This window comes from Cyclopterus lumpus, chromosome 16 (assembly GCF_009769545.1).
Source record: "Cyclopterus lumpus isolate fCycLum1 chromosome 16, fCycLum1.pri, whole genome shotgun sequence".
Lineage (NCBI taxonomy): Eukaryota > Metazoa > Chordata > Actinopteri > Perciformes > Cyclopteridae > Cyclopterus > Cyclopterus lumpus.
The window spans coordinates 10,488,152-10,514,071 of record NC_046981.1 but is presented as its reverse complement, the minus strand read 5'-3'; the positions used below and the strand labels follow the sequence as shown (position 1 = coordinate 10,514,071).

Here is a 25,920-nt window from a genome sequence, read left to right as displayed (position 1 = left end):
TTTGGTCAGAAGATGGTGAAATAGGTTCATTACAACGTAATAATGTGACATTTGGGGCATGTTCACAAAGGTCAAGACTGTATTGAACTGGTGGTCTGTATCATTAACAATGTCACAACAAACCATGTGATAAATTCATAAGCAATATTGGAGCAGAAAACGACAAGAAAACACTGTCAATGTCAATAGTGTTTGGTAGCCTACTTTTTTCTCAAAATACCACCCAGACATTCTCAGCCTTAAACAGAGAATACAGGAAAGAAAGATAATGAAAGCAAAATGAGACCATCTCTCCATCTCCCCTCCTTACACCAGTAAAGGATTGTGTCAATGAGCATATCTTTTCATGCTACCATATTATTAAACAATAACATTATTTTTGTATTTGGATAGGTATGTTTGAAAATAATAATAAAATACTTGATCTAGTATAAACAAAATAATGTTGTTTACAACTTAATTGTTGAATCTTTAATGAGGTGTAGGTTCCGATAACAATGTTTCAGTGAATATTCCAATATGAATTGAACAGATGCTGGCAAGTGTGTGTTCATATATTTATGTGTAGATAAAAACAGAACATGCCTCATATATTGAAATAATGCAACTGTTTTGTTTGCTTTTATTAAAGTTGTGTTTCCAGACAGTGGGCACACAATACTAGGAAAACACCACCAGAGCAAATGTCAGATCCTCAGTGAATGTGCTTTAAGGTCTCAAGTGCAGGAGGTTCAGATGGAGGTGGTGTAGGAGCCGGAGGTGCAGCCCCTCCTCTCTCCTCTCTCCTCTCTCCTCTCTCCTCTCTCCTCTCTCCTCTCTCCTCTCCCCTGGCCGGAGCCGAACCCTCCCTCACCTCGACACGGTGTCTCCAGCGCATCCCGGGTCCCTGCTTCACCCGCCCGCCTCAGTGACCGTGTCCCATCACGGGGCCAACGTCCAGTTCAAGCCGGAAACCTCACCATAACCTCGGCGAGGGAAGCAACGAGGATGTCTCCACCAGAAACCTTTTTATAACGCCAACTTGAAAAGGTAGGTGTCTGTTTCCTGAACTGTTGTCCCTCCACCATGCTTGGCCAGCCGGGTTGCATGCAGTCCAGTTCTTCATCAGCAGGAAAGTATTGATGTTTCTCTCGGTTTTCATTGTGTGTTCAGCTCTTATTACTGCGCCAGGCAATGTGATTTACATTAAAGCTGCTCTGTTCATACTGTACAGTCCTTAGTTCAGGTCTTAAACCTCTCTGTCGCCTTTATTAGTCACAACATTTCCCAAAGTCAAAGTGAAAGTTAGACATGTCTCTGTGTACGGACCGCAGGCATCACCGCATGTCCTGTGTTGTCTCCCGGAGCATTTGGACTAATAGGGGTATAATTCAATTTATCCTTAAGAAATGTCTGACCGGCCAATTATATCATGTCTTTTGTTGTTCTCTTCTTCCTGAAGAGGACCAAGAGTACACATATAATTCATTTTTATGACACACAACTCCATTTCTGTATACCAGAAGAGATTACCCCCCCCCCTCAAGAAATACACAACTCTTACAGTGCATAATGACTTCACTTTGTTAGAGTCATCTGTGTCTTTTGTTGTTTAAATTTATTGGTTGGCTTTTTCTTATGATTGGAGCAATTCTATTCTTTGGGTTTATGTACATATGATTTCATATACGTATAATCTGCTTTTACTGTGTAAACAAATAATATTGTTTTAATATTATTTGTTTACACAGTAGAAGCAGATATTAACACACCTGTAAAGAACCCCGATGTTACCATTGACAAACATATTATTATGTAATCAACATGGATCTATATCAATATATGTGAGGTTTTTCTTATGAAGGAGACTTGCCTGCGCTTGCCCTCAGAGCAAGGACATTATATAATGATATACAAAGTAAAGTAACCAAATGACTACAGGAATATTATAGCAATGTATGCTTTTTCTTTATAATGTTTAAGATGTGAGGAACTGATTTGTGGTTGTAGTTCACACCACATCAAGGATTTCTGCTGCTCCAAATCCTCTAAAAACATCAGCCAGACCCCAGTGAGACAGATGGCAGGAATTCTCCGCAGAGGGCAGGAAAGGTGCTCAGACATGCATTGTGCCAGCTTTATTTCATCAGGGCACTGCAGGACTAGAGGGTTATACAAGACGGCAGCCACAGAACGAGAGCAAGAGATGTGACACCTGAAAGACTGGAGAGAGGCGAGAAAACATGGCAAACTCTCATTCCACAGTCTCTATTAGGTCCACGAAGAGCTAGTGCACAGTGTAGAAAGTGAGTATGCATGCGCTTCAAGAGAAGAGTGTATGACGAGGCAAGAGACGATGATGGAAACTGTAGCTGAAAGCTGATCGGCCCAACTCACATGGAGAGAGGCTCGTTCTCAGGAGTATTGATTGGAGGTTCACTGCCTCGAGCCCCTGTCTCCCGGACTGTTTGTACCTAGTATGCACGACAAAGCAGAGCTGGGATGTATAACGCCTCTGCAACCTCATCTCGCCCACCCTCCATTAGCTGAGATAAAAAAAAGTGAATGAAAGCAGTGAGGTGTGTAGTATTAACAGCTCAGCATAAATGTGCGGAAAGTGAGAAGAGAAGATAAGAGTGCTGGGGAAAATGCCGCTCCATTACTCTTTCTCATCCACTGTAGGAGGAGACTGACAGTGGATCTGGCCCGAGCCACCAGTCCCCTGACACTGTGTGAGCCACAGAGACAGATGCAGCTCTCTGCTGAATGTCATTTCCTGATTATGGCTCTAACTGACCAGAGACCGTCTGGTGTGTGTGTGTGTGTGTGTGTGTGTGTCCTGTGGTTGTAATGCCTGATTGATTTAGCACTTTCTCTCTTGGCTTTTTACACCCCGAAAACAAAACAAAAAAGACATGAAATAAATAGTGCATCACTTCAATACAGGTATGAAGAAAAAACATGTTTGTATGTTCCTCACTTCAACCATCCTCATCCCTCAGTGCCTCTCTTCTTTCCCTCTGCAGACAATCCCATGGGCCCTAGTAGAAGGACGCCGGCAGAGTGGAGATGTTCAGAAAGAGGCCTCATCCGGGTCAGTACCAGACACTCAACACACTAATCACTGTTGCATTCAGGTAAACTAGTTTAGTGAGCGTCAGTTTGATGATGGTGAAAGAGGTGGGAGTATCTGTTGGGAGGAAAGTTCACAACGCCCCTCAGAGTTTGGACTTTTACCTCTAAGTGTAACTGGATTGTTGTCAGATAGCACCTCAATGCACACAGGATGTACGGAGGATATAATCATATCGGATTTTCCAAACCTTGAGGTTGTTCAGCGATGCATTAAGAGCATGCTGAGCATATTTAATTATTATATAGGCATGCATACTGTACATTGGTTGATGTCCAGATAAACAATGTCATCTCTGGTTATGACTAAAAACACTCAATGGAGTTGCATTCTTCTCGACTGATGCTGATGACCTTTTCTTCGGTTTTAAAAAGAAAAAGACAACAACATAACTTCATGTTTCAAATGCCTCAAATGCCTCTCATGTTTGCTTCAAAATGTAAACACCAGGGAAATACACACATGTTACTGAAGAGTAAACTTGTCATGAGAAACTCAAACAGATCTCAAGCGAGAACTACAGACAGACAGCATGATAATGCCAGTTGTAAATTTAATCGTGCAATATCCACACTCAGTTTGGATACAAAATGCATATAATTGCCACGTGCAAATGAGTCCACAGTGAGACGGTGATGGGCCTTTACGTAAGGTAAGGGTTGGAGGACAGAGCCTCGTAGATCAAAGCATCAGTGACGCATTGCAGGGGCCTCATTAATTGGAGTTTTATGTCACAATGTGAAGTTTGATTGTAAAGTTGGTCTTTTATGCTATACTGTCATCATTATTTGCATGTTGGATATGTGTGAATTGATACACAGCTTGTAGTTGCAGTGTGCAATTGATACAAGTTGGGTTTTGGCTCCTATGGATGCTATTCATTTATTTTTGAGGTGGATATGTTATGCCTTTACTTGAAAGTTATGGGGGAGAGAGACAGAAGAAAGCTGCAGCAAACGGTCTGGCTTACTCATCCCGAGCCGTAATTGTGAAACTGGGTGAAACCACATAGGCTAATCAAAATTGCATGCCCTTATTGGTGTGACATAACGTGGGGGCGGATCTAGAGTGAAACCGGAAGTTGACCCTGCAAAACATGAGGTGAGGAAAATGAGAAAAGCTTTCATCATAAGGTCACAAAATTGCGCTAGTTCATTTATTGAAAAAACCTTTGATGCCAACATGATTATCACAATCTACTGAAACAAAACCAGTACAATAAATGTGTTTCTATTTTTGGAATGATGTTGTTTTTATTTTGTCAGCATGCTTTTGTGTGATTGGGGCAATCCTGAAGTGCTTAACCCTTCATTAAGCACAACAAAATGTCATGAACTGGATTTCTTTTACTATTTTTGCAAGCTGGACTAACTTTACCCTTGACCTCTTAACCCATCCCTCACTAATTCAGATGTGTAGTTTATCTCAATTAAATGTGTTAAATGAAATTGGGGAAGAGCACTTTGAGGGGGAGGTTGGCATGCATCTTTATAGGCTACTGTGGATGTATTTTTAACTTTTAGTAATAAGGTTTAACAGAATTGAACATGGAGCCTAATTCATAATGAACAGAAAAAGGAAAATGTGCATATGTAATTATATTACATTTTTAATTAAATCACGCTATAAATAGGTCATATTAGCTTCAATCAATATAAGGTGTGTTTTAATAATCTCGCAAAGGTCCTGTCCCAAACACGCAAATGTTTAATAAGTTTAAACAAAAGGGCATTCCAAACTTCCTTGAAATATCATACAACCTTATATCATCTTTACATTTATATTTAAGTGCTACCTAAATATAGCCTATCATGTGTTCCTGTAATCTTAAAATAAGTATTTTAATCACCCAATCATTTTCCCTAATCAATTACATTACATCTTAAATGTAGGCGACATGTCACAATACTTAACCTGGTGAACATGTCAGCCACATGTGCACCTGTAGAGGTGGGAATGAAAGCTTTAGCTCTCTCACCTTTTGTTAGTTAAGTATTCTTACACGTTAGTTAAGTATTTTAAGAATACACGTGTAAGAATACTTACACGCGTGTGTTTGTGCGTGTTTGTGTGCGTGTGTGTGCGTGTGTGTATGCGTGCGTGTGTTAAATAAGTATTCCGCAAATCGCCACAACGCCCAGCCGGGGAATGCATATAAGAAATGTGCGTAAAAGCGTGCACAGCACGAGGCTCGCCGCGCAGCACGTGCACGAGCACCTGCCTGGCCCGCCAACTGCAGTGCGCCTTCGCTCTGAAAACTTGCAGGAAACTGGGCAACTGCACAAGCCACGTTGGCTCTAAACGCCACAGCCACGCTGCAATCTGCTCACACTTAAAGATCCAAAATGGCGCCCAGTTTCCTCATTCGGCGACTGGCTCATCTGTAGGGGACCCTGCAGAGAGCGTTGTCGTGGTAACCGCCGTGAAGCCTGTGTGGTGACGTAATGTTTCCAGCGGACAGTGTTTATGTTGTGGATGAGACTTAAAAGCTGACGGTGCAGACTCTGCACATGGGTGCGTCAGTTGATGGATGAGGCTGCTGTGGCGCAGCATTGACACAACGCGTCTGGTTTGCGTGTGTGCGTCATCCATGATATAACAACTTTACAACCTTTAGGATAGGTATCAATAAGTCTACAACCTACATATTATAATCAATATGACTATACGCACTCTGCGTATTCGACTGTAAAGTTTGCTGAAAAACAAATGACCTCAGTGTTTCTGCGGCGAGAGAGAGAGAGAGATGAGTGCGCGTGCGCCTGCGCGCGTTCGGCGAGAGAGGAAGCCAGAGAGGCAGCGACGGGACGCTGCGCGGTTAATCCAACTTGACTGAAGTTGGGATCGGAGCTTCATCCCCGCGTCCTTGCGGAGATGCGGCGGTCATTGAAAGAGCGCACATTTGAACAACAAGCCAGACGGCGACCAAGTCAACATGACGATACCCAAAGAAATCCCGGAGAAATGGTTTCCACTCGTTCTTCCCCTAAAAAGAAAGAAACAGAAAGGACTGAATGGAGCCAAATCACAAAAGAGGTGGACAGGTACGAGTTTGTGTGAGAGTTAAGGCAGCATTTAATTTAGCTTGTTATATTATTATGATATAATGACTGTGCCACATGTCATCATCATCATCATCGTCATCATCATCATCATCATGGTCGTCGTCATGTCATCATCATTGTCATGGTCAGGAGGTTGTTGATTGCACAAACTCCAACTCAAATAAACATAATTTTTCATCCTCATCTCAACTGAGTCCAAGTTTCATTCCTGCTTCTTCCTCTCGCTGGCCCCATTTCTTTACTGAACAGTGTGTGTGTGTGTTTGTGTGTGTACACCTCATCATATTACATGAGTGTGTATTACAGGCCTAATTGGCTTAAACTATATTATAGCTTATAAGTATTCTATATTGTGCTTTTCACTGTGTTTATTAGACATCAGCATTCAACATTAGTCAGTTAAATAACAATAATTCTCATTCTTCATACTCGTCACCTTTTTCGTCACCTTTGTTTTTCTTGTTTTCAGCAATATATCCCAATATTAAGAGACAACCTGTATAATGTGCCTCAAAGTTGTCACCTGTTTTCCTGATGTTTAGCGCTGATTATGACTCATGGTGCATTTGTGTAAACAAAACTGAGTTTATCTGAATCTGAATTGTGCATAAATAACTAGGATGGTGTCCTTGTTGTCTCTGCTGAGACACTGATCAATCTTCCAGGCGCCAGCCTGCACTGTCACTGCACTACCTCATCTGTATCCTCATTCCTTTGCTTAACTATCACAAATCCCCCTGGATGAGCACCTTGAATTGACCTCCAGCCCACCAGTCTGTCACTGTGTCACCCGCATTGTTTTCCAACTACTTAGATAATTGTGTGTGTGTGTGTGCACACACGCACAAGCATGACTGCAGATGATTCTACCATCCCATCTTCATCTAATTAAATCAGGCACGGCGAGCGATGATCACGTCTGCGCAGAATGTGATCCTGCCTTCCGTTCAGTCACTGCAATGACGAGAGCATTTCCCATCGCTCAGACAGCTCTTTGCTCATTATTGTTATGACTTCAGTCTTTGTCCACGGTGTTGTGTGCTGCTCACAGAGACATGAGCAGGTTGTGTGCTGTGGCACGTATCCGTACGTGCGCAGCCATAGAGCGTTTTAAAGCGACAGGAAGGAAAGAAATTGAGCCAGTCAGTCTTTCTGTGTACGATTGTATGGTGTTAAATATTTTATTTTGAATCTATATTTATGTGCTCCTTTATGTCCCAGTTGTTTATGGAAACCTTTCGCTCACACAGAGTAAGCCTGCAACTGAAAGTTTCCCAGTAATGGAGCTTTATAGATTGATGCAGACTTGCTGTGTAGCATCTACTCTGCGTCAGGTCTTCTAATGCCCTTGAATCTGTCAGAGACATTAAACACTTAATGGGCAGTTTGCTAAAGATGCTCATGCATTCAGCTTGGGTTGGTCAGCTTGCACAGCTGGGACCGACGCTGCCTGGTCCTGACATCAGATGCTGGAAGCCTCAGTGTCTCTGTGCTTACCTTGCACAAGCATCTTGGCCTCTTCGTGGAGGGGTGCAGGTTTTTTGCTGCCCGTCAGACAGATCTGTCCGGTGAACACTTTGCCCCGAAAGCAACGTAACGACCTTCAGGTAGCTGGGAGAGGTGCCAGGAGGAAAAGGAGAGATCAGGGACAGGAGTGGAAGAGGTTCAACAGAATAGATGTGCACCTACAAGATCAGACACATCTGATATTGTGATGCTAACCAGCGTTTAGAAGAGAGAGCATATAAAATACCACCAGCAGGGAGAGAGAGATAGAGAGATAGAGAGATAGAGAGATAGAGAGATAGAGAGATAGAGAGATAGAGAGAGAGAGACAGACAGAGAGAGAGAGATAAACAAGGTCCAGTTCCTCATGCTAAAGTCCAGAACATTACATTAATGTCTAACTTGCTCTCTGATTTAGTGCCATATACAGTATATTGAAGTCGCCTAGCAGTTGTATCAGAGTCTGTAGTCAACAACTGACTGGCAAATCAGTCAGTTTTCAACTGGAACTGGATGAGTTATAAATAATATATATATATATATATATATATATATATATATATATATATACTCTGATAATAAATAAATAAAAGCAGAAAGCTTTTTAAAAATGTGCATCTTTTTTTCCTGCAGCTTTGAATTCAGTTCATTCAGGGTGAAGTGATTTCACCAAAGAAAAAACCACGATATATTTTTCTCATCTTCTAAAAAGAGAAACGTGTGTGCAGGGACTTTATCTGCGGTTATTAAACCATGCGTTTCAGCTCATTTCCTCTCTGTTAACATACTTTTTGGACAATGAATTATTGTGTTAAGATGCTGATCATATTGGCCTCTTGGATCGTTTATTTGTCTGTGCCTTTATTTTGGATGTGATGCTCATTTGTGCTTTGTCTCAGAGTGGCAGTTCCCATTAGGTTTTTTTTATATTTGCCACGGCCTCTGAACATATGAGACATATTGGTTTTGAACTGCCCGTGAGAAGAATGAACTTATAAGAGTCTCTTGGTTAAACGCTCTGGTTAAGCTGTCCACCTTTTCTCTGTGTGGAGAACGCCATGTGAAATAACTCTTCTGACTCACATATTTCTTCTGTTACTTCTCTCTCGTCGTCTCTCCTGTGTGTGGAAATGTCACTGGGGATAAATAGTAAATAATAACAATACGTTGAAATAAATAAAATGTGATTTATTTTATAGTTCTACGGTGGAAGCTGTATTGCAAATTCTTTCATATATTTTGTTACATCACCGTGAGGAATGACCTTGATTTGTCATGTAATTAGCACACCCTTTTTGTCGTTTCTGAACAGAAAATTTACTAAAATATATTAACTAAATGTATGTTAATATACATATTTAAGATACAGTATATGAAATGCATTACGTATCAATATTGCAATATAACAAACAAGGTGATCGAGGATATTGTTCACTCATTCGTTCATTCTTCTCGTAACTCTCCACCCGATAGCAACTTAGAATGTAAAGCAAAGAGAGAAATGATTTGTTTTCTAAGTCATCCTCTGTGACAACAGCCCAGCTGATCTGAAGTCGTCTGGAGTTGTGGCCAAATCTGTATTATATGTGTAACAACAAAGAGGAGTTATTTTGTATCTCTTCAAGTGGCCTGCGTTTGTTTGTCAGAGCAGAAACAAAGATAAGACCGGGGCTTCACAGTGCTGCAGAAACAGGAAACCACATGGTCTTCGTTTCTGTGCGTGCATGTGATTATGGGACCTCTGCTGTGTGATGTCCCTTCTTGTGGCGCCTCATTGCCTCTCAGTCAAAAGTGTATTGAGGACTTTGAGGTTTCAGAGCTACAGTACGTCTCTGCAAAACATTTGTGTGTGTGTGTGTGCGTGTGTGCATGCACACGAATACGCATATGAACAGCCCTGTGCAAAACAGGCCACTCATTTCATTTAAAAAGCAGTCTCGTCAATATTTGAGGAGACAGGCCTGGTGGAGATGTAGGGGAACTCCCAAACGATCTTGCTTCAGCATAAACAGAAACCTAAAAACAGCATGAGGATAAAAAGCAGTGTCAGGAGGGGTAGATATGTGGCTGTTTTTCCTTCTATTCTCTGTAGATTTAAGTCACAAGTGTAATGGATGTTATTCTTCATCTGTGAATACCTGTAATGGGTCTCAGCACTTTGACTCATAGATGCACATCTGTGGTTGTGTGTTGCATCATTAATTAAGAGACAGGCAGTAGATAATTAAAGATCAGGGATAATTGGTCTGATTATTAGTTCTGGTGTGTGTGAGACACAAGGTTTGAGTCTGATCCAATACTAATGAATCAACCTCCAGCACACTACTCCAGCTTCATTGATTTAATAATAAATGCACAAGCATAGTGGACTGTCTGTCTCCTTCACTCTCTTTCTCTGTACAGGTCTCTGTACACTGGTATAGACATTCTTAAGGATTTACAATTGGTCCTTTTATCCACTTTGACACAGAGATGCAGTGCTTTCTGTTTATTTTAGTTGTGATGTCATCCTATAATGACTCATGTTGTGCCTTGTTTCTTCAGAGGAGGAGAGAAGAGTCCGAGCCAATGACAGAGAGTACAACGAAAAGTTTCAGTACGCGGTAAGACCGTTTTCTCCTGTCCATGTTATACATTATGTTCATAAAAGATAAGCGAACATTTTCATCATTGAAGCAGTTCAACTGAAATATTGTGATAGTCCATATCATTATTTCTCTCCTCCTCATCCAGAGTAACTGCATTATGACATCCAAGTACAACATTGTCACCTTTCTGCCCGTCAACTTGTTTGAGCAGTTCCAGGAAGTAGCCAACACCTACTTCCTTTTCCTGCTCATACTGCAGGTGAGTAGAGGAGGTCAAGAGGCGATGTAAGCGTGTCACATGGAGGGAGAGAGAGAGAGAGAGAGAGAGAGTGTGTGTGGGTGGGTGCAGCTGGAACTTCAAAGGCTGAAGAGTTACAGCGTCAGAAAGTTATTGTCGGTTTGAAACACAGATATTCAATGAAATGAATAGGTGACAATAAAGTATTATAACAGGCGACGGCCATATGAAACTTTGAAAATTTGAATTTCAAGAAATTGTGTAAGAATGTGTGACGCTGTTTATAAAAGATGCATTATGACTTTACAGCTCTCTGAGAGCACAGCTCTAGAAAACACATCCGACCAAACAGTTTCACATGTCCATGTGAAACCTTTCAAACCCAATTCATCAATCACAAGTTGCAAAAAGGTTTCAGTTATGATGTTCAGCCTTTTATTGATTTTAAACCATGCTAGCAGGGTTTTGCGATGTCAGTCCACAACTTTCATCAGGATTGAAATGTCACAACAACTCTTTGTAAAAAATTTACAAACTTATATTGTCCCCAGACAATGAATCCTACAGTCTTTGTGATCCTCTGACTTTTCTTCTTGTGGCACCAGCTGGACAATGTGTCCACTACATGGATATATGACAACATGTTTGCAAAACTAGTGAAATACCCATCGACCTCAGCTGTACTGTGTATTGCACTTGGGTTAAACATGGTAGAAAATAATGTAATTATACCTGTTCGCATTGTCATTGTGAGCATATTAGCATGCTGACATTAAATGCAGCCTCACAGAGCTCCTATGGTGGCTGACTCTTAGTCTTGTTATATTTTAATCCCAGGTGAGGGAATATATACTTTATAAACTCTTGTAGTCAGTTGTACAACCCTGGTGCTTCCACTTGCACATGCTGAGCGGTCTGTGTAGCTTAGGCCAGATGTAGTTGTCTTTGAATTGCACTTTATGTCCCTTTTCAAACTAATCTGTAAAGCAACCTTCTCTGTCTCTGTAGCTAATACCTCAGATCTCCTCCCTCTCCTGGTTCACTACCATTGTGCCTTTAGCTCTGGTGCTGAGCATCACCGCAGTAAAGGATGCCACAGATGACTATGTGAGCATGTTTTCTAATTCTCATGTTCTTACATATATTTGTGAAATAAAGAACAGCGGCACCTGACTATTCCGATTAAAGCTCGACTCGGCTCATGTAAAGCTAATATTGATCTTTGTCTCCTGCAGTTTCGTCATAAGAGCGACAACCAAGTGAACAACCGCCAGTCTCAGGTCCTCATCCGTGGCTTGTGAGTTTCCTGTCAAGCATTTGCATCTTAGTCCAGTTTTTCTTTGCAAAGTTTCCTAAAATCGCAAAACAATTTCTTTGCTTCTCTAACTCACTGTTTTCTCTCCGTTTCTCTGTTTCAGGCTACAGAATGAAAAGTGGATGAATGTTCGAGTGGGTGATGTCACTAAACTGGAAAACAACCAGTTTGTGTCAGTAAGTGCACACACACACACACACACACACACACACACACACACACAACCACACAGAGACCAGTAGTCTTGCAGGGTCCATTTCAAGTAGGACTACTTTATCTACCAACCTATTGTAGCAGTGAACTGTTCAGAGATCAGCCTGCAGCCATCTGAATATGCATGTGTTCATTTCCACTGTATTGTAGACTGATACAGAACAGAATGGTCCTTATTAGGGGACGCTACCTACTATTGTTAGTTACTAACCTGTTTGCAGATGCAAATACTCCTTTACCGTCAGTGCAGTGGGTGCTCTGATATTGTATCTATTTTCAGGCTGACCTGCTCCTGTTGTCCAGCAGCGAACCTCATGGACTCTGTTACATTGAGACAGCCGAGCTGGATGGGTCAGGAAACACATTTTACTATCGACTCACAGTACCTCACAATCTGCAGAGGAAACGGGACACTCCATCTAAATCACTGTGTGCTGTATTATCTTGCAGAGAGACCAATATGAAGGTCCGTCAGTCCGTCTCAGTGACATCTGAACTTGGAAACCAGAACAACTTGGCTTCATTCGACGGTGATTTGAAACTCCTCCTCTTATTCTGTTTTTGGTTCATCTTCTGCCAGCATTGAACAACAGCCTATCATCTTATCAACTTATGAAATATGTCTGTTTCAATCATTGGGTGGGTGTTAACGGCCTTGGATGATTAATTCAACACTATATCACACAGCTAGGAAAACAAACCTAATACTGTAATTGGATTTGGTGGACATCCATGATATAGCATATTATTTATATGTGTGTGTGTGCGTGTGTGTTTGTGTGCGTGTGTGTGTGTGTGTGTTTGTGAAGGTGAGGTGGTGTGTGAGCCCCCCAACAACAAGCTGGATCGGTTCTGTGGGACTCTGTACTGGAGAGACAAGAAATACACCCTGACGAACCAGAACATGCTGCTAAGAGGATGTGTCCTCCGCAACACAGAGGCCTGCTACGGCCTGGTTATCTTCGCAGGTCGTGTGTGTCCGTACATTTTTGTGTGTGAAAGTGTGTTTATAATGTGAATAGCAGGTCTAACTTTCCCCGTTTTTTGTTTTAGGCCCAGATACCAAGCTAATGCAGAACAGCGGTCGCACCAAGTTTAAGCGTACAAGCATCGATCGCCTGATGAACACTCTGGTCCTCTGGGTAGGACACCCCAAACCTCTCACTTTCATGGCTCACACAGTCACTATTTCAGGACATGAGCTCAGTGCCTTGAGTCTTGTTTCATATATAGAGTAAAGTAAAGTAAAGTAGGATTGTACTCCTGCTTAGTCTGATTCTAAAGTTTCTCCATCTGCGTGTTTCTGTCAGATCTTTGGCTTCCTAGTGTGTATGGGTGTGATCCTGGCTGTGGGTAACGCAGTGTGGGAGAGAGAGGTGGGCTCCCTGTTTCAGAGCTATCTGCCCTGGGACCCTCCCGTGGACAACTTCCTGTTCTCAGCCTTCCTCGCCTTCTGGTCTTACGTCATCATTCTCAACACAGTGGTGCCTATCTCTCTGTATGTGAGGTGAGGAGAAGTCCAAGACATGGTGTGAAAAAAGCAAAGCGTGTATAGAAGAGTGGTATTCATGCTGTCATGCTATTCATGTCTTAGCATACCGTTCTTTCAACCAAATAGTGTGTTTATTACGCACTTATATTAGATATTATCAAGCTTTATTTAACATTGTTTGTGTATGTTGTCTACAGTGATTCCCTCTCAAGTAAGAGAGCTGCAGATGAAGCCCTGGACATTGTTTCCTCTGCTCCCCCATTTCCCTGCACACCCGACCTCGTAGACTTAAAGTTGTTCCACTCACCGCTCCCTGACTAGTGCATGTGTGACTAATTGCTCTACGTATCATTTTGTCGTCCTCTCTGTTGTGAGCATGTCCAATTGTCCCCTGTGTGTGTGTGTGTCAGTGTGGAGGTGATCCGGCTGGGCCATAGCTACTTCATTAACTGGGACCAGGAGATGTTCTGCTCCCAGTGTAACACGGCAGCTGAGGCCAGGACCACCACTCTGAACGAAGAGCTCGGCCAGGTGGGCATCCACACTGACTGTGTGTGTGTGATGTTGATATTTGATATATTTCACGCATGTTTATTGATCGTGTACTCTGCCAATCCGTCCCACATTCGTCTTAGTTTCTATTGCTAATTTTCTGTTGTTTCTTTTTTGTTTCTTACTATACAAATTAAATGCATCTTCAGACTAAAAGGGAGATCAATTCAGAGAGGAGAAAGCTTCACATATTGGTCTGAAGGATGCATCACTCTCCTGGGCTTATAGTTCAAGCAGACAAAAAATCAACTTTAATCTTATTTCTAGTTTTACAAAGTATTTTACAGCAATTGCGTTGTCACTGTAATTAAAGATTTAGTGTAACCATTTAATATGTTTCCTTCAGGTTGAATACATCTTCAGTGACAAGACTGGAACTCTCACTCAGAACATCATGAGCTTCAATAAGTGCTCCATCAATGGACAGACTTACGGTTAGTGCATGCACACGCACACACACAGACACACACACACAAATTCAAGAAAAGAGTGCTGTAATGGACTACATTATATTTTTGGCCTTATCATATATACATGAGGGCTCCGAATATTAGAAATGCCTCTGAATATTCTGCAGTCCAGTACAATACCATCACTAACTATAACCTGAGTGCTTTAACATTTAATTGATTTTACAAACTTATGACAGTGTCAACAAATCTGAACATTATAGGTATCATAAAATCTGACTCTATGGACCTGTTCAGTTGTATTGGATTGTATTAGATTGTACAGGTGTACTATAAAGTGGCCAATGTGTGTACTCACCACGCACACACCTACACAAAGTACACAACCAAGTCTTACACTTGTGTGTGTTGCTGTCAGGGGAAGGAACGGACCCGTTGGGACCTCGGCCAAAGGTCAGTCACTCGTTCACACTCATTCATACATATACATACGTGTGTACACCTAGTTTGTGCCATATCATCAGAGTCCCTGACTCACTATTTATCTTCAGAGATTGGACTTCACCCCCTTCAACCCCTTGGCGGACCCGGACTTCTGTTTCTATGACGACACCCTGCTGGAATCAGTGAAAGTGGGAGACGCACACGCTCACACGTTTTTCCGCCTGCTTTCCCTCTGTCACACCGTTATGAGTGAGGAGAAGAGCGAGGGTGAGCGAGGGACGGGGAATGTAGGAGGTCGAAACACTGACACCGACAAACCATCAGTCTGTGATTGTTGGTCTAACATTTCTCATCATGTTATCTGTCGGCCTAGGAGAGCTGGTTTATAAGGCTCAGTCGCCAGATGAGGGGGCTCTCGTGACGGCAGCTCGAAACTTCGGCTTCGTGTTTCGCTCCCGAACACCTGGGACGATAACTACGACGGAGATGGGACGACCTGTCACCTACACTCTGCTTGCCATACTGGACTTCAATAACATACGCAAGAGAATGTCTGTTATAGGTGTGCAGGGATCATCATGTTCAGTTTACAAAAAATATGGAAATGGCTTGGTGTTTATTTAAAAAATAAGATGTATAATATAAATCAGGATGAAAAAAGAATAAGAATATGAAACACTACTATCGGCAATTTAACGACTGTAGTTAAACCATTTCCCACATATTATTTAGCGGGGACTGATACGTGGAGCATGTATTCTCCCTATTTTTCTCTTCATTTTAGATTACAATGATGAGCACCTTGTTGCAGTATAAAACACTATGTTGGGTGAAAATCACTTTATATCCAGTCTTGGATGATTTGCCCCCTTCTTTTATACTTTGATTTATACTAACACAACGAGAACTGGCTTTTATTGCAGTGGACACATCGGATGAGTTGAGCTTTTTAGGTTTAAATCCAAAATATGTATTTAAACAGACAGTAGATAGGCTATTAGTCATGTTTTTATCCCTCAGTGAGATTCCAGTTTTTCTGAGATTCGTCTTCTAGTATGGTGTTGGAAAACTGACCATAAATCACTGGCAATTAGTCACAACTTTGGTCTTGCAACAGAGCACAGGTTTATGCCTTAGAGCAACAGTCGGCTTATGTCAACCACTCTATGCAGGAATGACATTTATTGAAGACTAAGAAGAGGAGGGTTTGAGGTGATGGTATGGAGTTGTATGGATTTCTTGAAGTATTTTGTCTTCATTTCACTTAGTGCGTAACCCAGAGGGTCGTATCCGTCTGTACTGTAAAGGAGCTGACACTGTGCTGCTGGAGAGACTCCACCCCTGTAACCAGGAACTGATGAATGTCACCTCGGACCACCTCAATGTGAGTAAACACACATGGATGCAATTGTACTGCCATCTAGTGTCTCCAAACTTGGAAATAGCTCAAGCGAGTATTTAATCATGTACTGAGATAAAGTATATCAACTTGACATTTGGCAGACGTTGATATGTTTGGCCTGTATTTGGACCTTGACAGTGGAATAGGGTGCCATTGACCTTTACAACTCCATTGTTTCCCCCAATGTGTATCCTCCTGTCAGAATGTGTGTCTATGTTTATGTTTGTACATGCCTGCGCGTATACCGTATATTTGGTTCTAGGAGTATGCTGCCGATGGTTTGCGGACTCTGGTGCTGGCCTACAGGGACCTGTCAGAGGATGAGTGGGAGGCGTGGTCAGAGAGCCACCGCTGCGCTGAGAAGGCCGCCAGCTGCAGAGAGGACCGAATGGCAGCCGCTTATGAGCAGATAGAACAAGACATGATGGTTAGTGACTTGGCCGGAGAGAGAGTGTCTGTCTTATTTTATTTTATTTATGCGGAACATTAAGCCATTTGATTTTCTTACCATTTATGCAGACTTCCTTTCGCAAACGGAATAAAAATAGCACTTTTAAAATGGGAACTTTAGGTTTCTTTGGCTGTATTGTCCAAACAAATTCCTCTCTTTTACTGTAGCTATACAACACATGTTCTCAGTACAGGATGTTAATTCACTGATTGTCGATTTGGTATGATAACTGGAATGATTGTGTGTGTGCCCGTGTGTCCAGCTCCTGGGGGCCACAGCTATAGAGGACAAGCTGCAGGAAGGCGTCCCAGAGACCATCGCTGTCCTCTCTCTGGCTAACATTAAGATCTGGGTTCTCACTGGAGACAAGCAGGGTGAGACACATACACTTGCACACAATTGTTTTAAACAGTTTTTTTTAAACACCATCATTTGCAAAGCACCACACAAACAAAGAGATAGAAAAGGTTAATTCAGCATTCCATCTATTCTGCAGTCATGCGCTTACTGTCTGCCACGTTGATCTGAAAAAACACACCTGAAATGCACCACAATGGTCAACATAAAACAAGGCAAACCGGCAGATTTCTAGTGAAGAACAATGAGATTCAACATGAATTTCACCAGCATGCATCTTAACATTTGTTTTGCATGTTTTTCGATAGTGGACCACCAAACTATTGTGAACTATTGAAAAGCAGAAAAGCAATATCAAGATCCTGTTCCTTTGACAAAAGAATACTAATCATCAACCAGACCAGGTCCTTGTGCCAGCCACAATTATGTGAATGCTTTGTGGGGGTAAAAAACATGCAGGCAATGAAATTAGATCACTTTTCTCACATTGAAGGAAAATATTAGCATGTTCACCTCTACTTTTGATCCATCTGAGCTATCAATCTGTCTTTATCGTGAATCCTCAACATGTTCAGCTGAAACGACGAACTACACTTCAGTAACCCACTCCCTTTCTCTCACAGAGACAGCTGTCAATATAGGCTATTCCTGCAAGATGCTGACAGATGATATGACCGAGGTGTTCATCATCAGTGGACACACTGTCCAGAGCGTACGGCAGGAGCTTGGGTCAGTCAGTCTGTCTGACTGTCAGTCTGTCTGTTTGTCTGTTTGTCTGTCTGTCTGTCTGTCTGTGTGTCTGTCTGTCTGTCTGTCTGTCTACACTCTAGGATTAACACAGAGTAAAAATCAGAAAATGCAGGTGTTGATCAGAAAATAACTAAGAGGTATATGCATGATTGGAGTGGGTAGGTTTACTTAACATAGCTTACTGAACAATATACAGAGGTTAACCCAAGTTTAGCCGTTTTCTAAGGGTTAAAACATCAGCAATAACTTCAGGGTCCTTATTTTGTAATCTCCTGTTTGATTTGTTTTCTCAGCTGTGTCTGTTTCGCAATTCTCTTTAATCGCTCCTGTTTCCTCTTCAATCACATGTTGTGTTTTGGTTCTGTCTTTTCTTTTGTCAAAGATGAGCCATGTTGATGTGGAGTGTGTTTGTCTTCCTCTCCAGGAGGGCGAGGGAAAGGATGATCGAGCTGTCAAGAAGCAGAGATGGAGGGAAGGAGGAGGGGAAGGAGGAGGGGAAGGAGGGATGTTTCATGGGTAACGGTTTCAGAGAACGACAAGAAGGAGATGGTACAGGAGGAGGAGGCGGAGGGAAACAGCTGCAGTGCCCTCCCCCTCCTCCTCCTCTTCCTCCTCCTCCTCTTCCTCCTCCTTCTCCTCCTCCTCCTCCTCCCTCCAACCTAATGGACAACATCTTTGGAGAGTTTGCCCTCGTAATCAACGGACACAGTCTGGTATTGATAACACGCATCCACACACACATACACAAAACAAGAATTAAACTGTAAACTCTCAAATGTGTAACTTGCATCAATGAACCATATTCTTCTGAAATAACATTGACCCCTTAAATCTTCTCGACTCTCTCTTGCTCTTTGATAGGCCCACGCACTAGAAGCAGACATGGAGACAGAGTTTGTGTCGACAGCGTGCGCGTGCAAAGCGGTGATCTGCTGCCGAGTCACCCCGCTGCAAAAGGCTCAGGTGGTGGACGTCATCAAGAAGCACAAGAAGGTCGTCACTCTGGCTATAGGAGACGGCGCTAATGACGTTAGCATGATCAAAAGTGAGTTGTATAATCATTGAGGATATAGACTGAGAGGAGAGAGAGTAGGGTTTGACCAAGTGGATGTCCTTCATACCTTTATGCAATGTCAGTTCTCAGCAGAAGTTGTTTATCAACATGGTGGTACTAGTGGTGACGAAGGTGGTGTGGAAATGTGTCTCACTTTCCTCATTATTTAAGGAACTCATTTCTTAGTGAACTCATTTCTTAGTGTCTTCAATGTGATTAGTGTCCTTTTAAAGCCTGCTGACATGCAAATGTTTTTAAATCAGACATCTTGAATATTTCCATTTGATGAAATTGTGCAGCCATTAAAACAAATGTTTTTGACTATTACACTCAGTGCAAACATTGTATAGCTTCATTAAGAGTTGCAACAACGGGACACAGAATGATGTTGTTGTCACATTAAAGCTGCCTAAAAGGGAAACAAACAGAGAGGTTTGGTTAAGCCATGAACCAATTGTTCTGTTTCTCTAAGTGTGTTTGTAATAGTCTGTGTTTTGTAAGCGTTGCATCACCTTGTGGGTTTTCCTGCTTATGTATTTCATGTGCATGTTTCTTCAAATAAATGTATGCAAGTAAAAAGCAGGAACACAGCCAATTCAGCAGTGATGGGTGGGTTGGATTCACCTCCTGTGATTTATGCTCCTCAAATATCAAAATTGCCATTTGTTTTTTTCTGAGGCATGTTACCTTTAGGTTCATTTCCTAATTCTTAATAAATTACTTATTAGCATTTTTATTTTCAACAAGCACATAAGCCATTTTTACCCATAGTGAATCAAGTGCTGAAATACGAACACGCATCTGAGCCTAACAAGCGCCTAATCTATTCGTTCTCACTAGGGGGGAATTGTAACACCTTCAACTTAATGAGATTGTTTTTCACTGATTTAGAGATTTTGTGAAGATTTTTTTCCAATTGAACACCAAACATCTGTATCTAAGGTCAACCCCAGGTCATTGTCCCAAACGTCTTGAAAGAACTTCCCTTATCATGTTTTCATCACTGAGATTAACTTACAACTCTGACAGTTGGGTATATACATATATATATGTATATATATATATATCACTGAAACCACTCAAACAGCCGCACCCTAATCTGTATATTATGATTGCCCCCTCTTAATCAATTAGTAGACTTGTTTTGGTCTGAGCCTACTAAGAATTCTTAAGTCCTTTTTGATTCTGTTTTCATGCTGAATGACTAATTTCCGAGAAACTAATGAGTAAATCTCTGGTCAACACACGATTTAAAGTGCTGCTTTTGTTGACTAAGAATTCCTTTTGTCAAAGACAGCCCTGCTGCATATCGGTGAAGACGTTGTTATCCTGTAAACTAAACTTGTGTTTGGCTTGTGATCATGTGAGTCGTTTTCTAGTCTTTCAATACCTTTAGATTTACAGATCTCATTTCTCAAAGGCAAAGTAGCAAGGCACAGTAGGCACTATCTTATCCACATGAATTATGTTTCTAATAGGTATGTGTCTCTTTTTATGGACACAATTCACTATCAAAACCCCGACAAGAAAGCCCAAACAAAAGTCTAGTTTTTCCTAATTTATGTAACTTTTTCGTTGTCCTTCTCTCTCCAGGTGCTCATATCGGAGTTGGTATCTCAGGTCAGGAGGGGATCCAGGCCGTGCTGGCCAGTGACTACTCCTTCTCCCAGTTCCGCTTCCTACAGCGTCTCTTGCTGGTCCACGGCCGCTGGTCCTACCTGCGCATGTGCCGTTTCCTCTGCTACTTCTTCTACAAGAACTTTGCCTTCACCATGGTGCACTTCTGGTTTGGCTTCTTCTGTGGCTTCTCTGCACAGGTCAGAGAGTAGAGCTCATGAGGACATCTTCACGTCAACAATCGGGTTGGGAGATTGTAATCATGATTTTCTCTCTGTGTTTTTGTGTGCATCCCCTCTCTCTTGTAGACGGTGTATGACCAGTACTTCATCACTCTCTACAACATTGTCTACACCTCCCTCCCTGTGCTGGCCATGGGGATATTCGACCAGGTCTGTTCAAGCATGCTGTGCACGCTGTATTCTTTCAATTAAATTGAAGAACCACCGGCATGTAAGTGAATTCTCAGTTGCTGTTGCCATGACGACAGTACAATACAAATTGATAGCAGTGTTGGTCTGTTGGTTGGTCAATCCACCACTTTGGACCACAATGAAATATATCGACGGGTATTACTCATAACTGCCATCAAATTGTGTAGACTGCCCCTATAATGCCACAATGAGTTTGAAATTTAGAAGAAAAAAAACTACCGAATGGATTGCCATGACATTCATTATGACATTCAGGACATTGAAATAATTTAGTTTTTTCATCCAGCGTCGTCATAAGGTTGAACTTTTAACGTGTCCAACATTTTGGTTCATGAACAAATAACCCGTCAGTATCAGCAGTGTTTTGTGTTAAGTGCCTCTAACATGTATGCCAAACCAAGATGGGGAACATGGTAAACAGATGTTGTTTTCTTCTCTTACTGTAGGATGTTCCTGACCAGAGGAGTCTGGAGTATCCTAAACTGTATGAGCCCGGGCAGCTCAACCTCCTGTTCAACAAGAGAGAGTTTTTCATCTGCATCGCCCAGGGCATCTACACATCAGTGGTGCTGTTTTTTGTCCCCTGTGCTGTCCTGTCCGACGCCACTCAGAGCACAGGAGTGCCCCTCGCTGACTACCAGACCTTTGCAGTCACCACGGCGACAGCCCTGGTCATTGTGGTCAGTGTACAGGTGAGAGAGGCCGGATCGTGGGCGTTCGTCACAGCCTGCAACCTCAGTGTTTCACTCCTGTCTGACCCAGCATTGTGTATTAACTGTGCAGTTTTTTTGCATGTGTGTCTGATTCTGTAGATCGCTCTTGACACGGGCTTCTGGACTGTTATCAACCACGTGTGTGTGTGGGGCTCTCTGGGCTCCTTCTTCTCCATCATGTTCGCTCTGCACAGTCAGACCCTCTTCAAGATCTTTCCCAATCAGTTCCACTTTGTAGGTCGGTCCCCTCTTCTTGTTGTTTGTCTGTCACACACAGAAAGAACCACTAACTTAATTGTTGTACCCAATATCAAGTATTTTACAATGTCAAATGAAAATAAAGAACAAAATAATTATCCTTAAAAATGTAAAGGTGCAAGCAATAAAACTGCCACCTGTTATTCTATATGTAACGAGCTAAAATATGACAATGTATTGGCTCTATGAAAGATAATATCTTCATAATGTCACCTGCTGAAATCATTTCACGCTACCGTTGAGATCATCATGTAAAGATGTCTAATATTCATGTGTTCTTAGTATTTGTGAAATGCTGTGAACTCCTGAAACATATATGCTAATGTTTGTGTTTGTATATGTGCGTTTGTGAGTGCAGGTAGTGCCCAGAGCACATTGTTGCAGCCAGTCGTGTGGTTAACTATTGCGCTGGCGACAGCAATATGTATAGTTCCAGTTTTGGCATTCCGCTTCCTCAAGGTGGACCTGAAACCGCAGCTGTCAGACACGGTAAGAAAACACACACAACACAAAGTATCTAACCCTGATGTGTCCATCTTTACCCCGATGTGTCCATCTTCTTCTTTACAACATGTGTCAATGTCTCATCTTCACAACAAGTCACTGAAACTGGTCTCAGCCAATGATTAACTGCACGGGTACAAACAATTGTGTGTGTGTGTGAGTGTGTGTGTGTTTGTGTGAATGTGCGTATGTGTGTGTGTGCGTGTGCATGTGCGTGTGTGTGTGTGTGTGCGTGTGTGTGTATGTGTGTGTGTGCGTGTGTGTATGTGTGTGTGTGAGCGTGTGTGTGTGCGTGTGTGTATGTGTGTGTGTGAGCGTGCATGTGTGTGTGTGTGCGTGTGCATGTGCGTGTGTGTGTGTGTGTGTGCGTGTGTGTGTGTGCGTGTGTGTATGTGTGTGTGTGCGTGTGTGTGTGTGCGTGTGCGTGTGTGTGTGTGTGTGTGTATGCGTGTGTGTGTATGTGTGTGTGTGCGTGTGTGTGTGCGTGTGCGTGTGTGTGTGTGTGTATGCGTGTGTGTGTATGTGTGTGTGTGCGTGTTTGTGTGTGCGTGTGCGTGTGCGTGCGTGTGCAGAAGAGTCCATGCTTACTGTCACTGGCCATGTGCACTTAGAATACTCTGCAAATATTGACTTAATCCGTGTCCCCTGATGACTCAAGTTACTTTAGTAGACTAGCTCAGCGTCCGTCAGTGTCTCTAACCAGCACAACTCGCTGTGGTCGACATTATGTAGCAGTCATTCCCAAAGACCGGTTAGTTCGGGACCCACCAGTGAGACAAGATTTGATTAGTTTTGCCAAATTAATTTGCAGATCTCTTCCATTGTATTTTATCAAACATATACGTATATATCTACAATAGTGATATGTGTAGTACTTCTATCATTGAATGTAATATCAAAGTGTTTGCTTTACTGAAGAGAGGACATTTTAAAAATTAGTTGCCTGTATTTGGTATTTTTGAGTGTTTAACGTGTATTTTCAATAACAAATGCATAAAACAAAGTTGTGATTCATCAAATGATTTATCAAATGGCTTGTTTACTTATTTAAGATAATAGTTAATAATAAGGGGCGATGCCGAAATGGCAGTAAAAAGTAACGGCAGTAACGTTCATTTACGCACATATTTGCTCTTCTTGTGATTTATAGGTGGGGCTTATTGTGAATTGGGTCACGATGGTTTGTCATCTGTCTTTAAATGTTTGGCAGCAGGGAACACTGGACATTGGACTGAGAATTTCTCCGAAAAATAAATAAAAGTCCCACAGGTGGCAAAAGAGCAAAAAGAAAATCGTCAATGGAAAATTTGAAGATTTAAGCAACCGTTAAGATATCATTTCTCTTTATGAGAAGCTCATTAACTTTGCTTGGCTCAAGGACAGAAAACTGTGCCAAACCCCCAAACCGCTTTGGTGTTTGTTCCTTCTCCAGGTGCGCTACACTCAGCTGGTGCGGCAGAAGAAGAGAAAGCCGGTCGGTCGTAGCGTGGGCGGAGCCTGGCGTGGGTTGGGCAGTGTGTCAGATGGCCGTCTGGGTGCTCGGGGGGGTTCCAGGCGATCAGGCTACGCCTTTGCCCACCAGGAAGGATTTGGAGAGCTCATCACTTCAGGAAAGAACATGAGGCTCTCAACTATGGCCCTGGCCACCTTTGCCTCCAGACACAGCTCCAGCTGGATCGACACGCTCCGGAGGAAGAAGCCCACTCACACTCACTGTCACACACCTCCCAGCGCCTCAGGGGCAAGCAGCCCAGCACGCAGTTGTGTGTCCGGGTCTGTTGCGCCGCTCTCAAATTCCTCCTCTGTTCTGGGCGGTTCACAAGATACGCCCATCGAGGAGGTGACAGCCCAACATACGCAGACTGTTCCCACTTTATCCACACAAACACCACCAGCTGCAGAAGCAGCTGCACCTCAGGGTTCAGCCCAGGCCGTGAGTGCAGGCGTCCTTACCTCTGCAGCAGTGAGGCCCCATGGGGGAGACTCACCCGGAGGCTGGACGATCACTCTGGGCGCCGTGCAGGTGAGCTGCTGTTATACATGTATCAATAACAGCACCTCTAAAATCATGCTCATTGACACAACCTTTCTTCTCTCCAACAGGAAGCTCTGTTTGGTTGGAAGGCTCGGGCCACTGCATCCAACAGCCCCCGCCCATCCTCTGTCCCCATGGAAACCAGCCAGATTGAGTGAAACATTCAGAATGAATCGAGGAATAACTTGTTCACTACTATCCATCACATGTTTGCACACACATGCAGGATGTGTGGCGTGCTTTGCTGGAGAGATACTGAGGCATAGAGAGCAGACTGTCAGTTCTCTCCGTTTCCCAACGGAAGCTTCTATAATAAGTCAAATAAATCCAAATCATCGGCAGTAGTGGCATATCCTAATGACATGGACCTTGTCCAACTATGGATTGAGATTGATTGGTGATATACATGTTCCCACGGCATATGAGTACGGTTCATGATTGACTAGAACATCATGAGATTTACAGCAACGGGTAACTTACTATTAATGATGTAAAGGATTATTTCCACTTGTAATTTTCAAATTATGCCAGAACCGAGCTTCCCTCAAAATCAACAATAGGTTGAATGAATGAACAGAATAACAAGACGTTTAATCAGTGAAGTGCAGGCCTTTTTCTTAAAGATGTTTTTGTTCACTATAGTTCTCAGTGAGAACGGTGCTTTACGTTACAGGACACTGTGAAACTGTTGCAGGTCCTTTATCTCCCATTGATTTTGTTTCTTACTTGTTATACCTTTACTTCAAATGTTTTCCTTTTCATTTTGCATCATATTGATGTGTTTTATAATGGTCAAGTTGAGTTGCACTTAAAGCGAGCTCTTCAAGCTTTTTCTCCTCTTTGCAGGTTGGCCGACGACCACAAGCTTTTAGGTTAGACTTGAGCAAAGTGCAAAGAAACTCGGAAAAAAACGCTGTAACGCACATTAAAAGGGGATTTGTCAAACCGTCATTTCAGTAATGGGCTTTAAATTTGTCTGCACATGAAGGAAAGGTGTTAGGAGATAATGACTCCTTTACAATGCCACCATTCTAGTCTAAAGCTTCCTGATCCATCAATCAAGTTCAACATACCATTTGTGTTGCAAATGCTACTGTCAATTGTGGACCCTTACCTGAGTTGGGGGGTGAGATAATAAGTAGTATAACCAGTGGAACAACATAAACCTGTTCCAGGATCAGCCCCTTCTACTGCAGTCTTCAACAAAGTAGCTTTTTAACTGAAAACACAGCAGTATGCAAACATGATCTGCAAAAACAAGGCCAGAAATGAATGTACTGTTGAACGATGATCAATAAACTTGTCACCTTTCTTTCAAACGAGAGAATCAAACTGTGTCCATGTTATTTCAAGTAGCAACCAAAGTGTAAGGTAGAAATGACCACGCTGGGGCATGAAATGAGGCCAAAA

At 42.4% G+C, this 25,920-nt stretch overlaps 1 protein-coding gene across 2 annotated transcripts; it reads left to right on the top strand.

Moving 5' to 3' along the window:
- The first annotated feature begins 828 nt into the window (after positions 1-828).
- Positions 829-25,807, top strand: atp8b2 (ATPase phospholipid transporting 8B2). 2 transcript variants are annotated; one of them, XM_034554075.1, is made up of 30 exons: positions 829-1,029; positions 3,006-3,073; positions 10,228-10,286; positions 10,417-10,530; positions 11,518-11,616; positions 11,745-11,806; positions 11,928-12,000; positions 12,318-12,388; positions 12,488-12,567; positions 12,847-13,005; positions 13,091-13,179; positions 13,348-13,544; positions 13,940-14,060; positions 14,428-14,515; positions 14,910-14,944; positions 15,043-15,202; positions 15,309-15,497; positions 16,204-16,319; positions 16,600-16,764; positions 17,051-17,162; positions 17,769-17,874; positions 18,320-18,608; positions 18,757-18,940; positions 20,543-20,766; positions 20,875-20,958; positions 21,447-21,692; positions 21,813-21,951; positions 22,330-22,460; positions 23,908-24,498; positions 24,579-25,807. In XM_034554075.1, exons 2-30 carry the CDS (start codon positions 3,049-3,051, stop codon positions 24,666-24,668), a joined length of 4,098 nt encoding a protein of 1,365 aa, XP_034409966.1. In that variant the 5' UTR covers positions 829-1,029; positions 3,006-3,048; the 3' UTR covers positions 24,669-25,807. The 2 variants fall into 2 exon arrangements, with proteins under 2 accessions (XP_034409966.1, XP_034409967.1); XM_034554076.1 differs by lacking the exons at positions 829-1,029; positions 3,006-3,073 and adding an exon at positions 5,959-6,156.
- The last annotated feature ends 113 nt before the right edge of the window (positions 25,808-25,920 follow it).

Coding starts and splice junctions, on each gene's coding strand:
- atp8b2 (XM_034554076.1), top strand. CDS start 6,048: ATGACGATACCCAAAGAAATCCCGGAGAAATGGTTTCCACTCGTTCTT. Junction 10,287..10,416: donor ACGAAAAGTTTCAGTACGCG/GTAAGACCGTTT, acceptor CTCCTCATCCAG/AGTAACTGCATTATGACATC. Junction 12,568..12,846: donor CAACTTGGCTTCATTCGACG/GTGATTTGAAAC, acceptor GTGTTTGTGAAG/GTGAGGTGGTGTGTGAGCCC.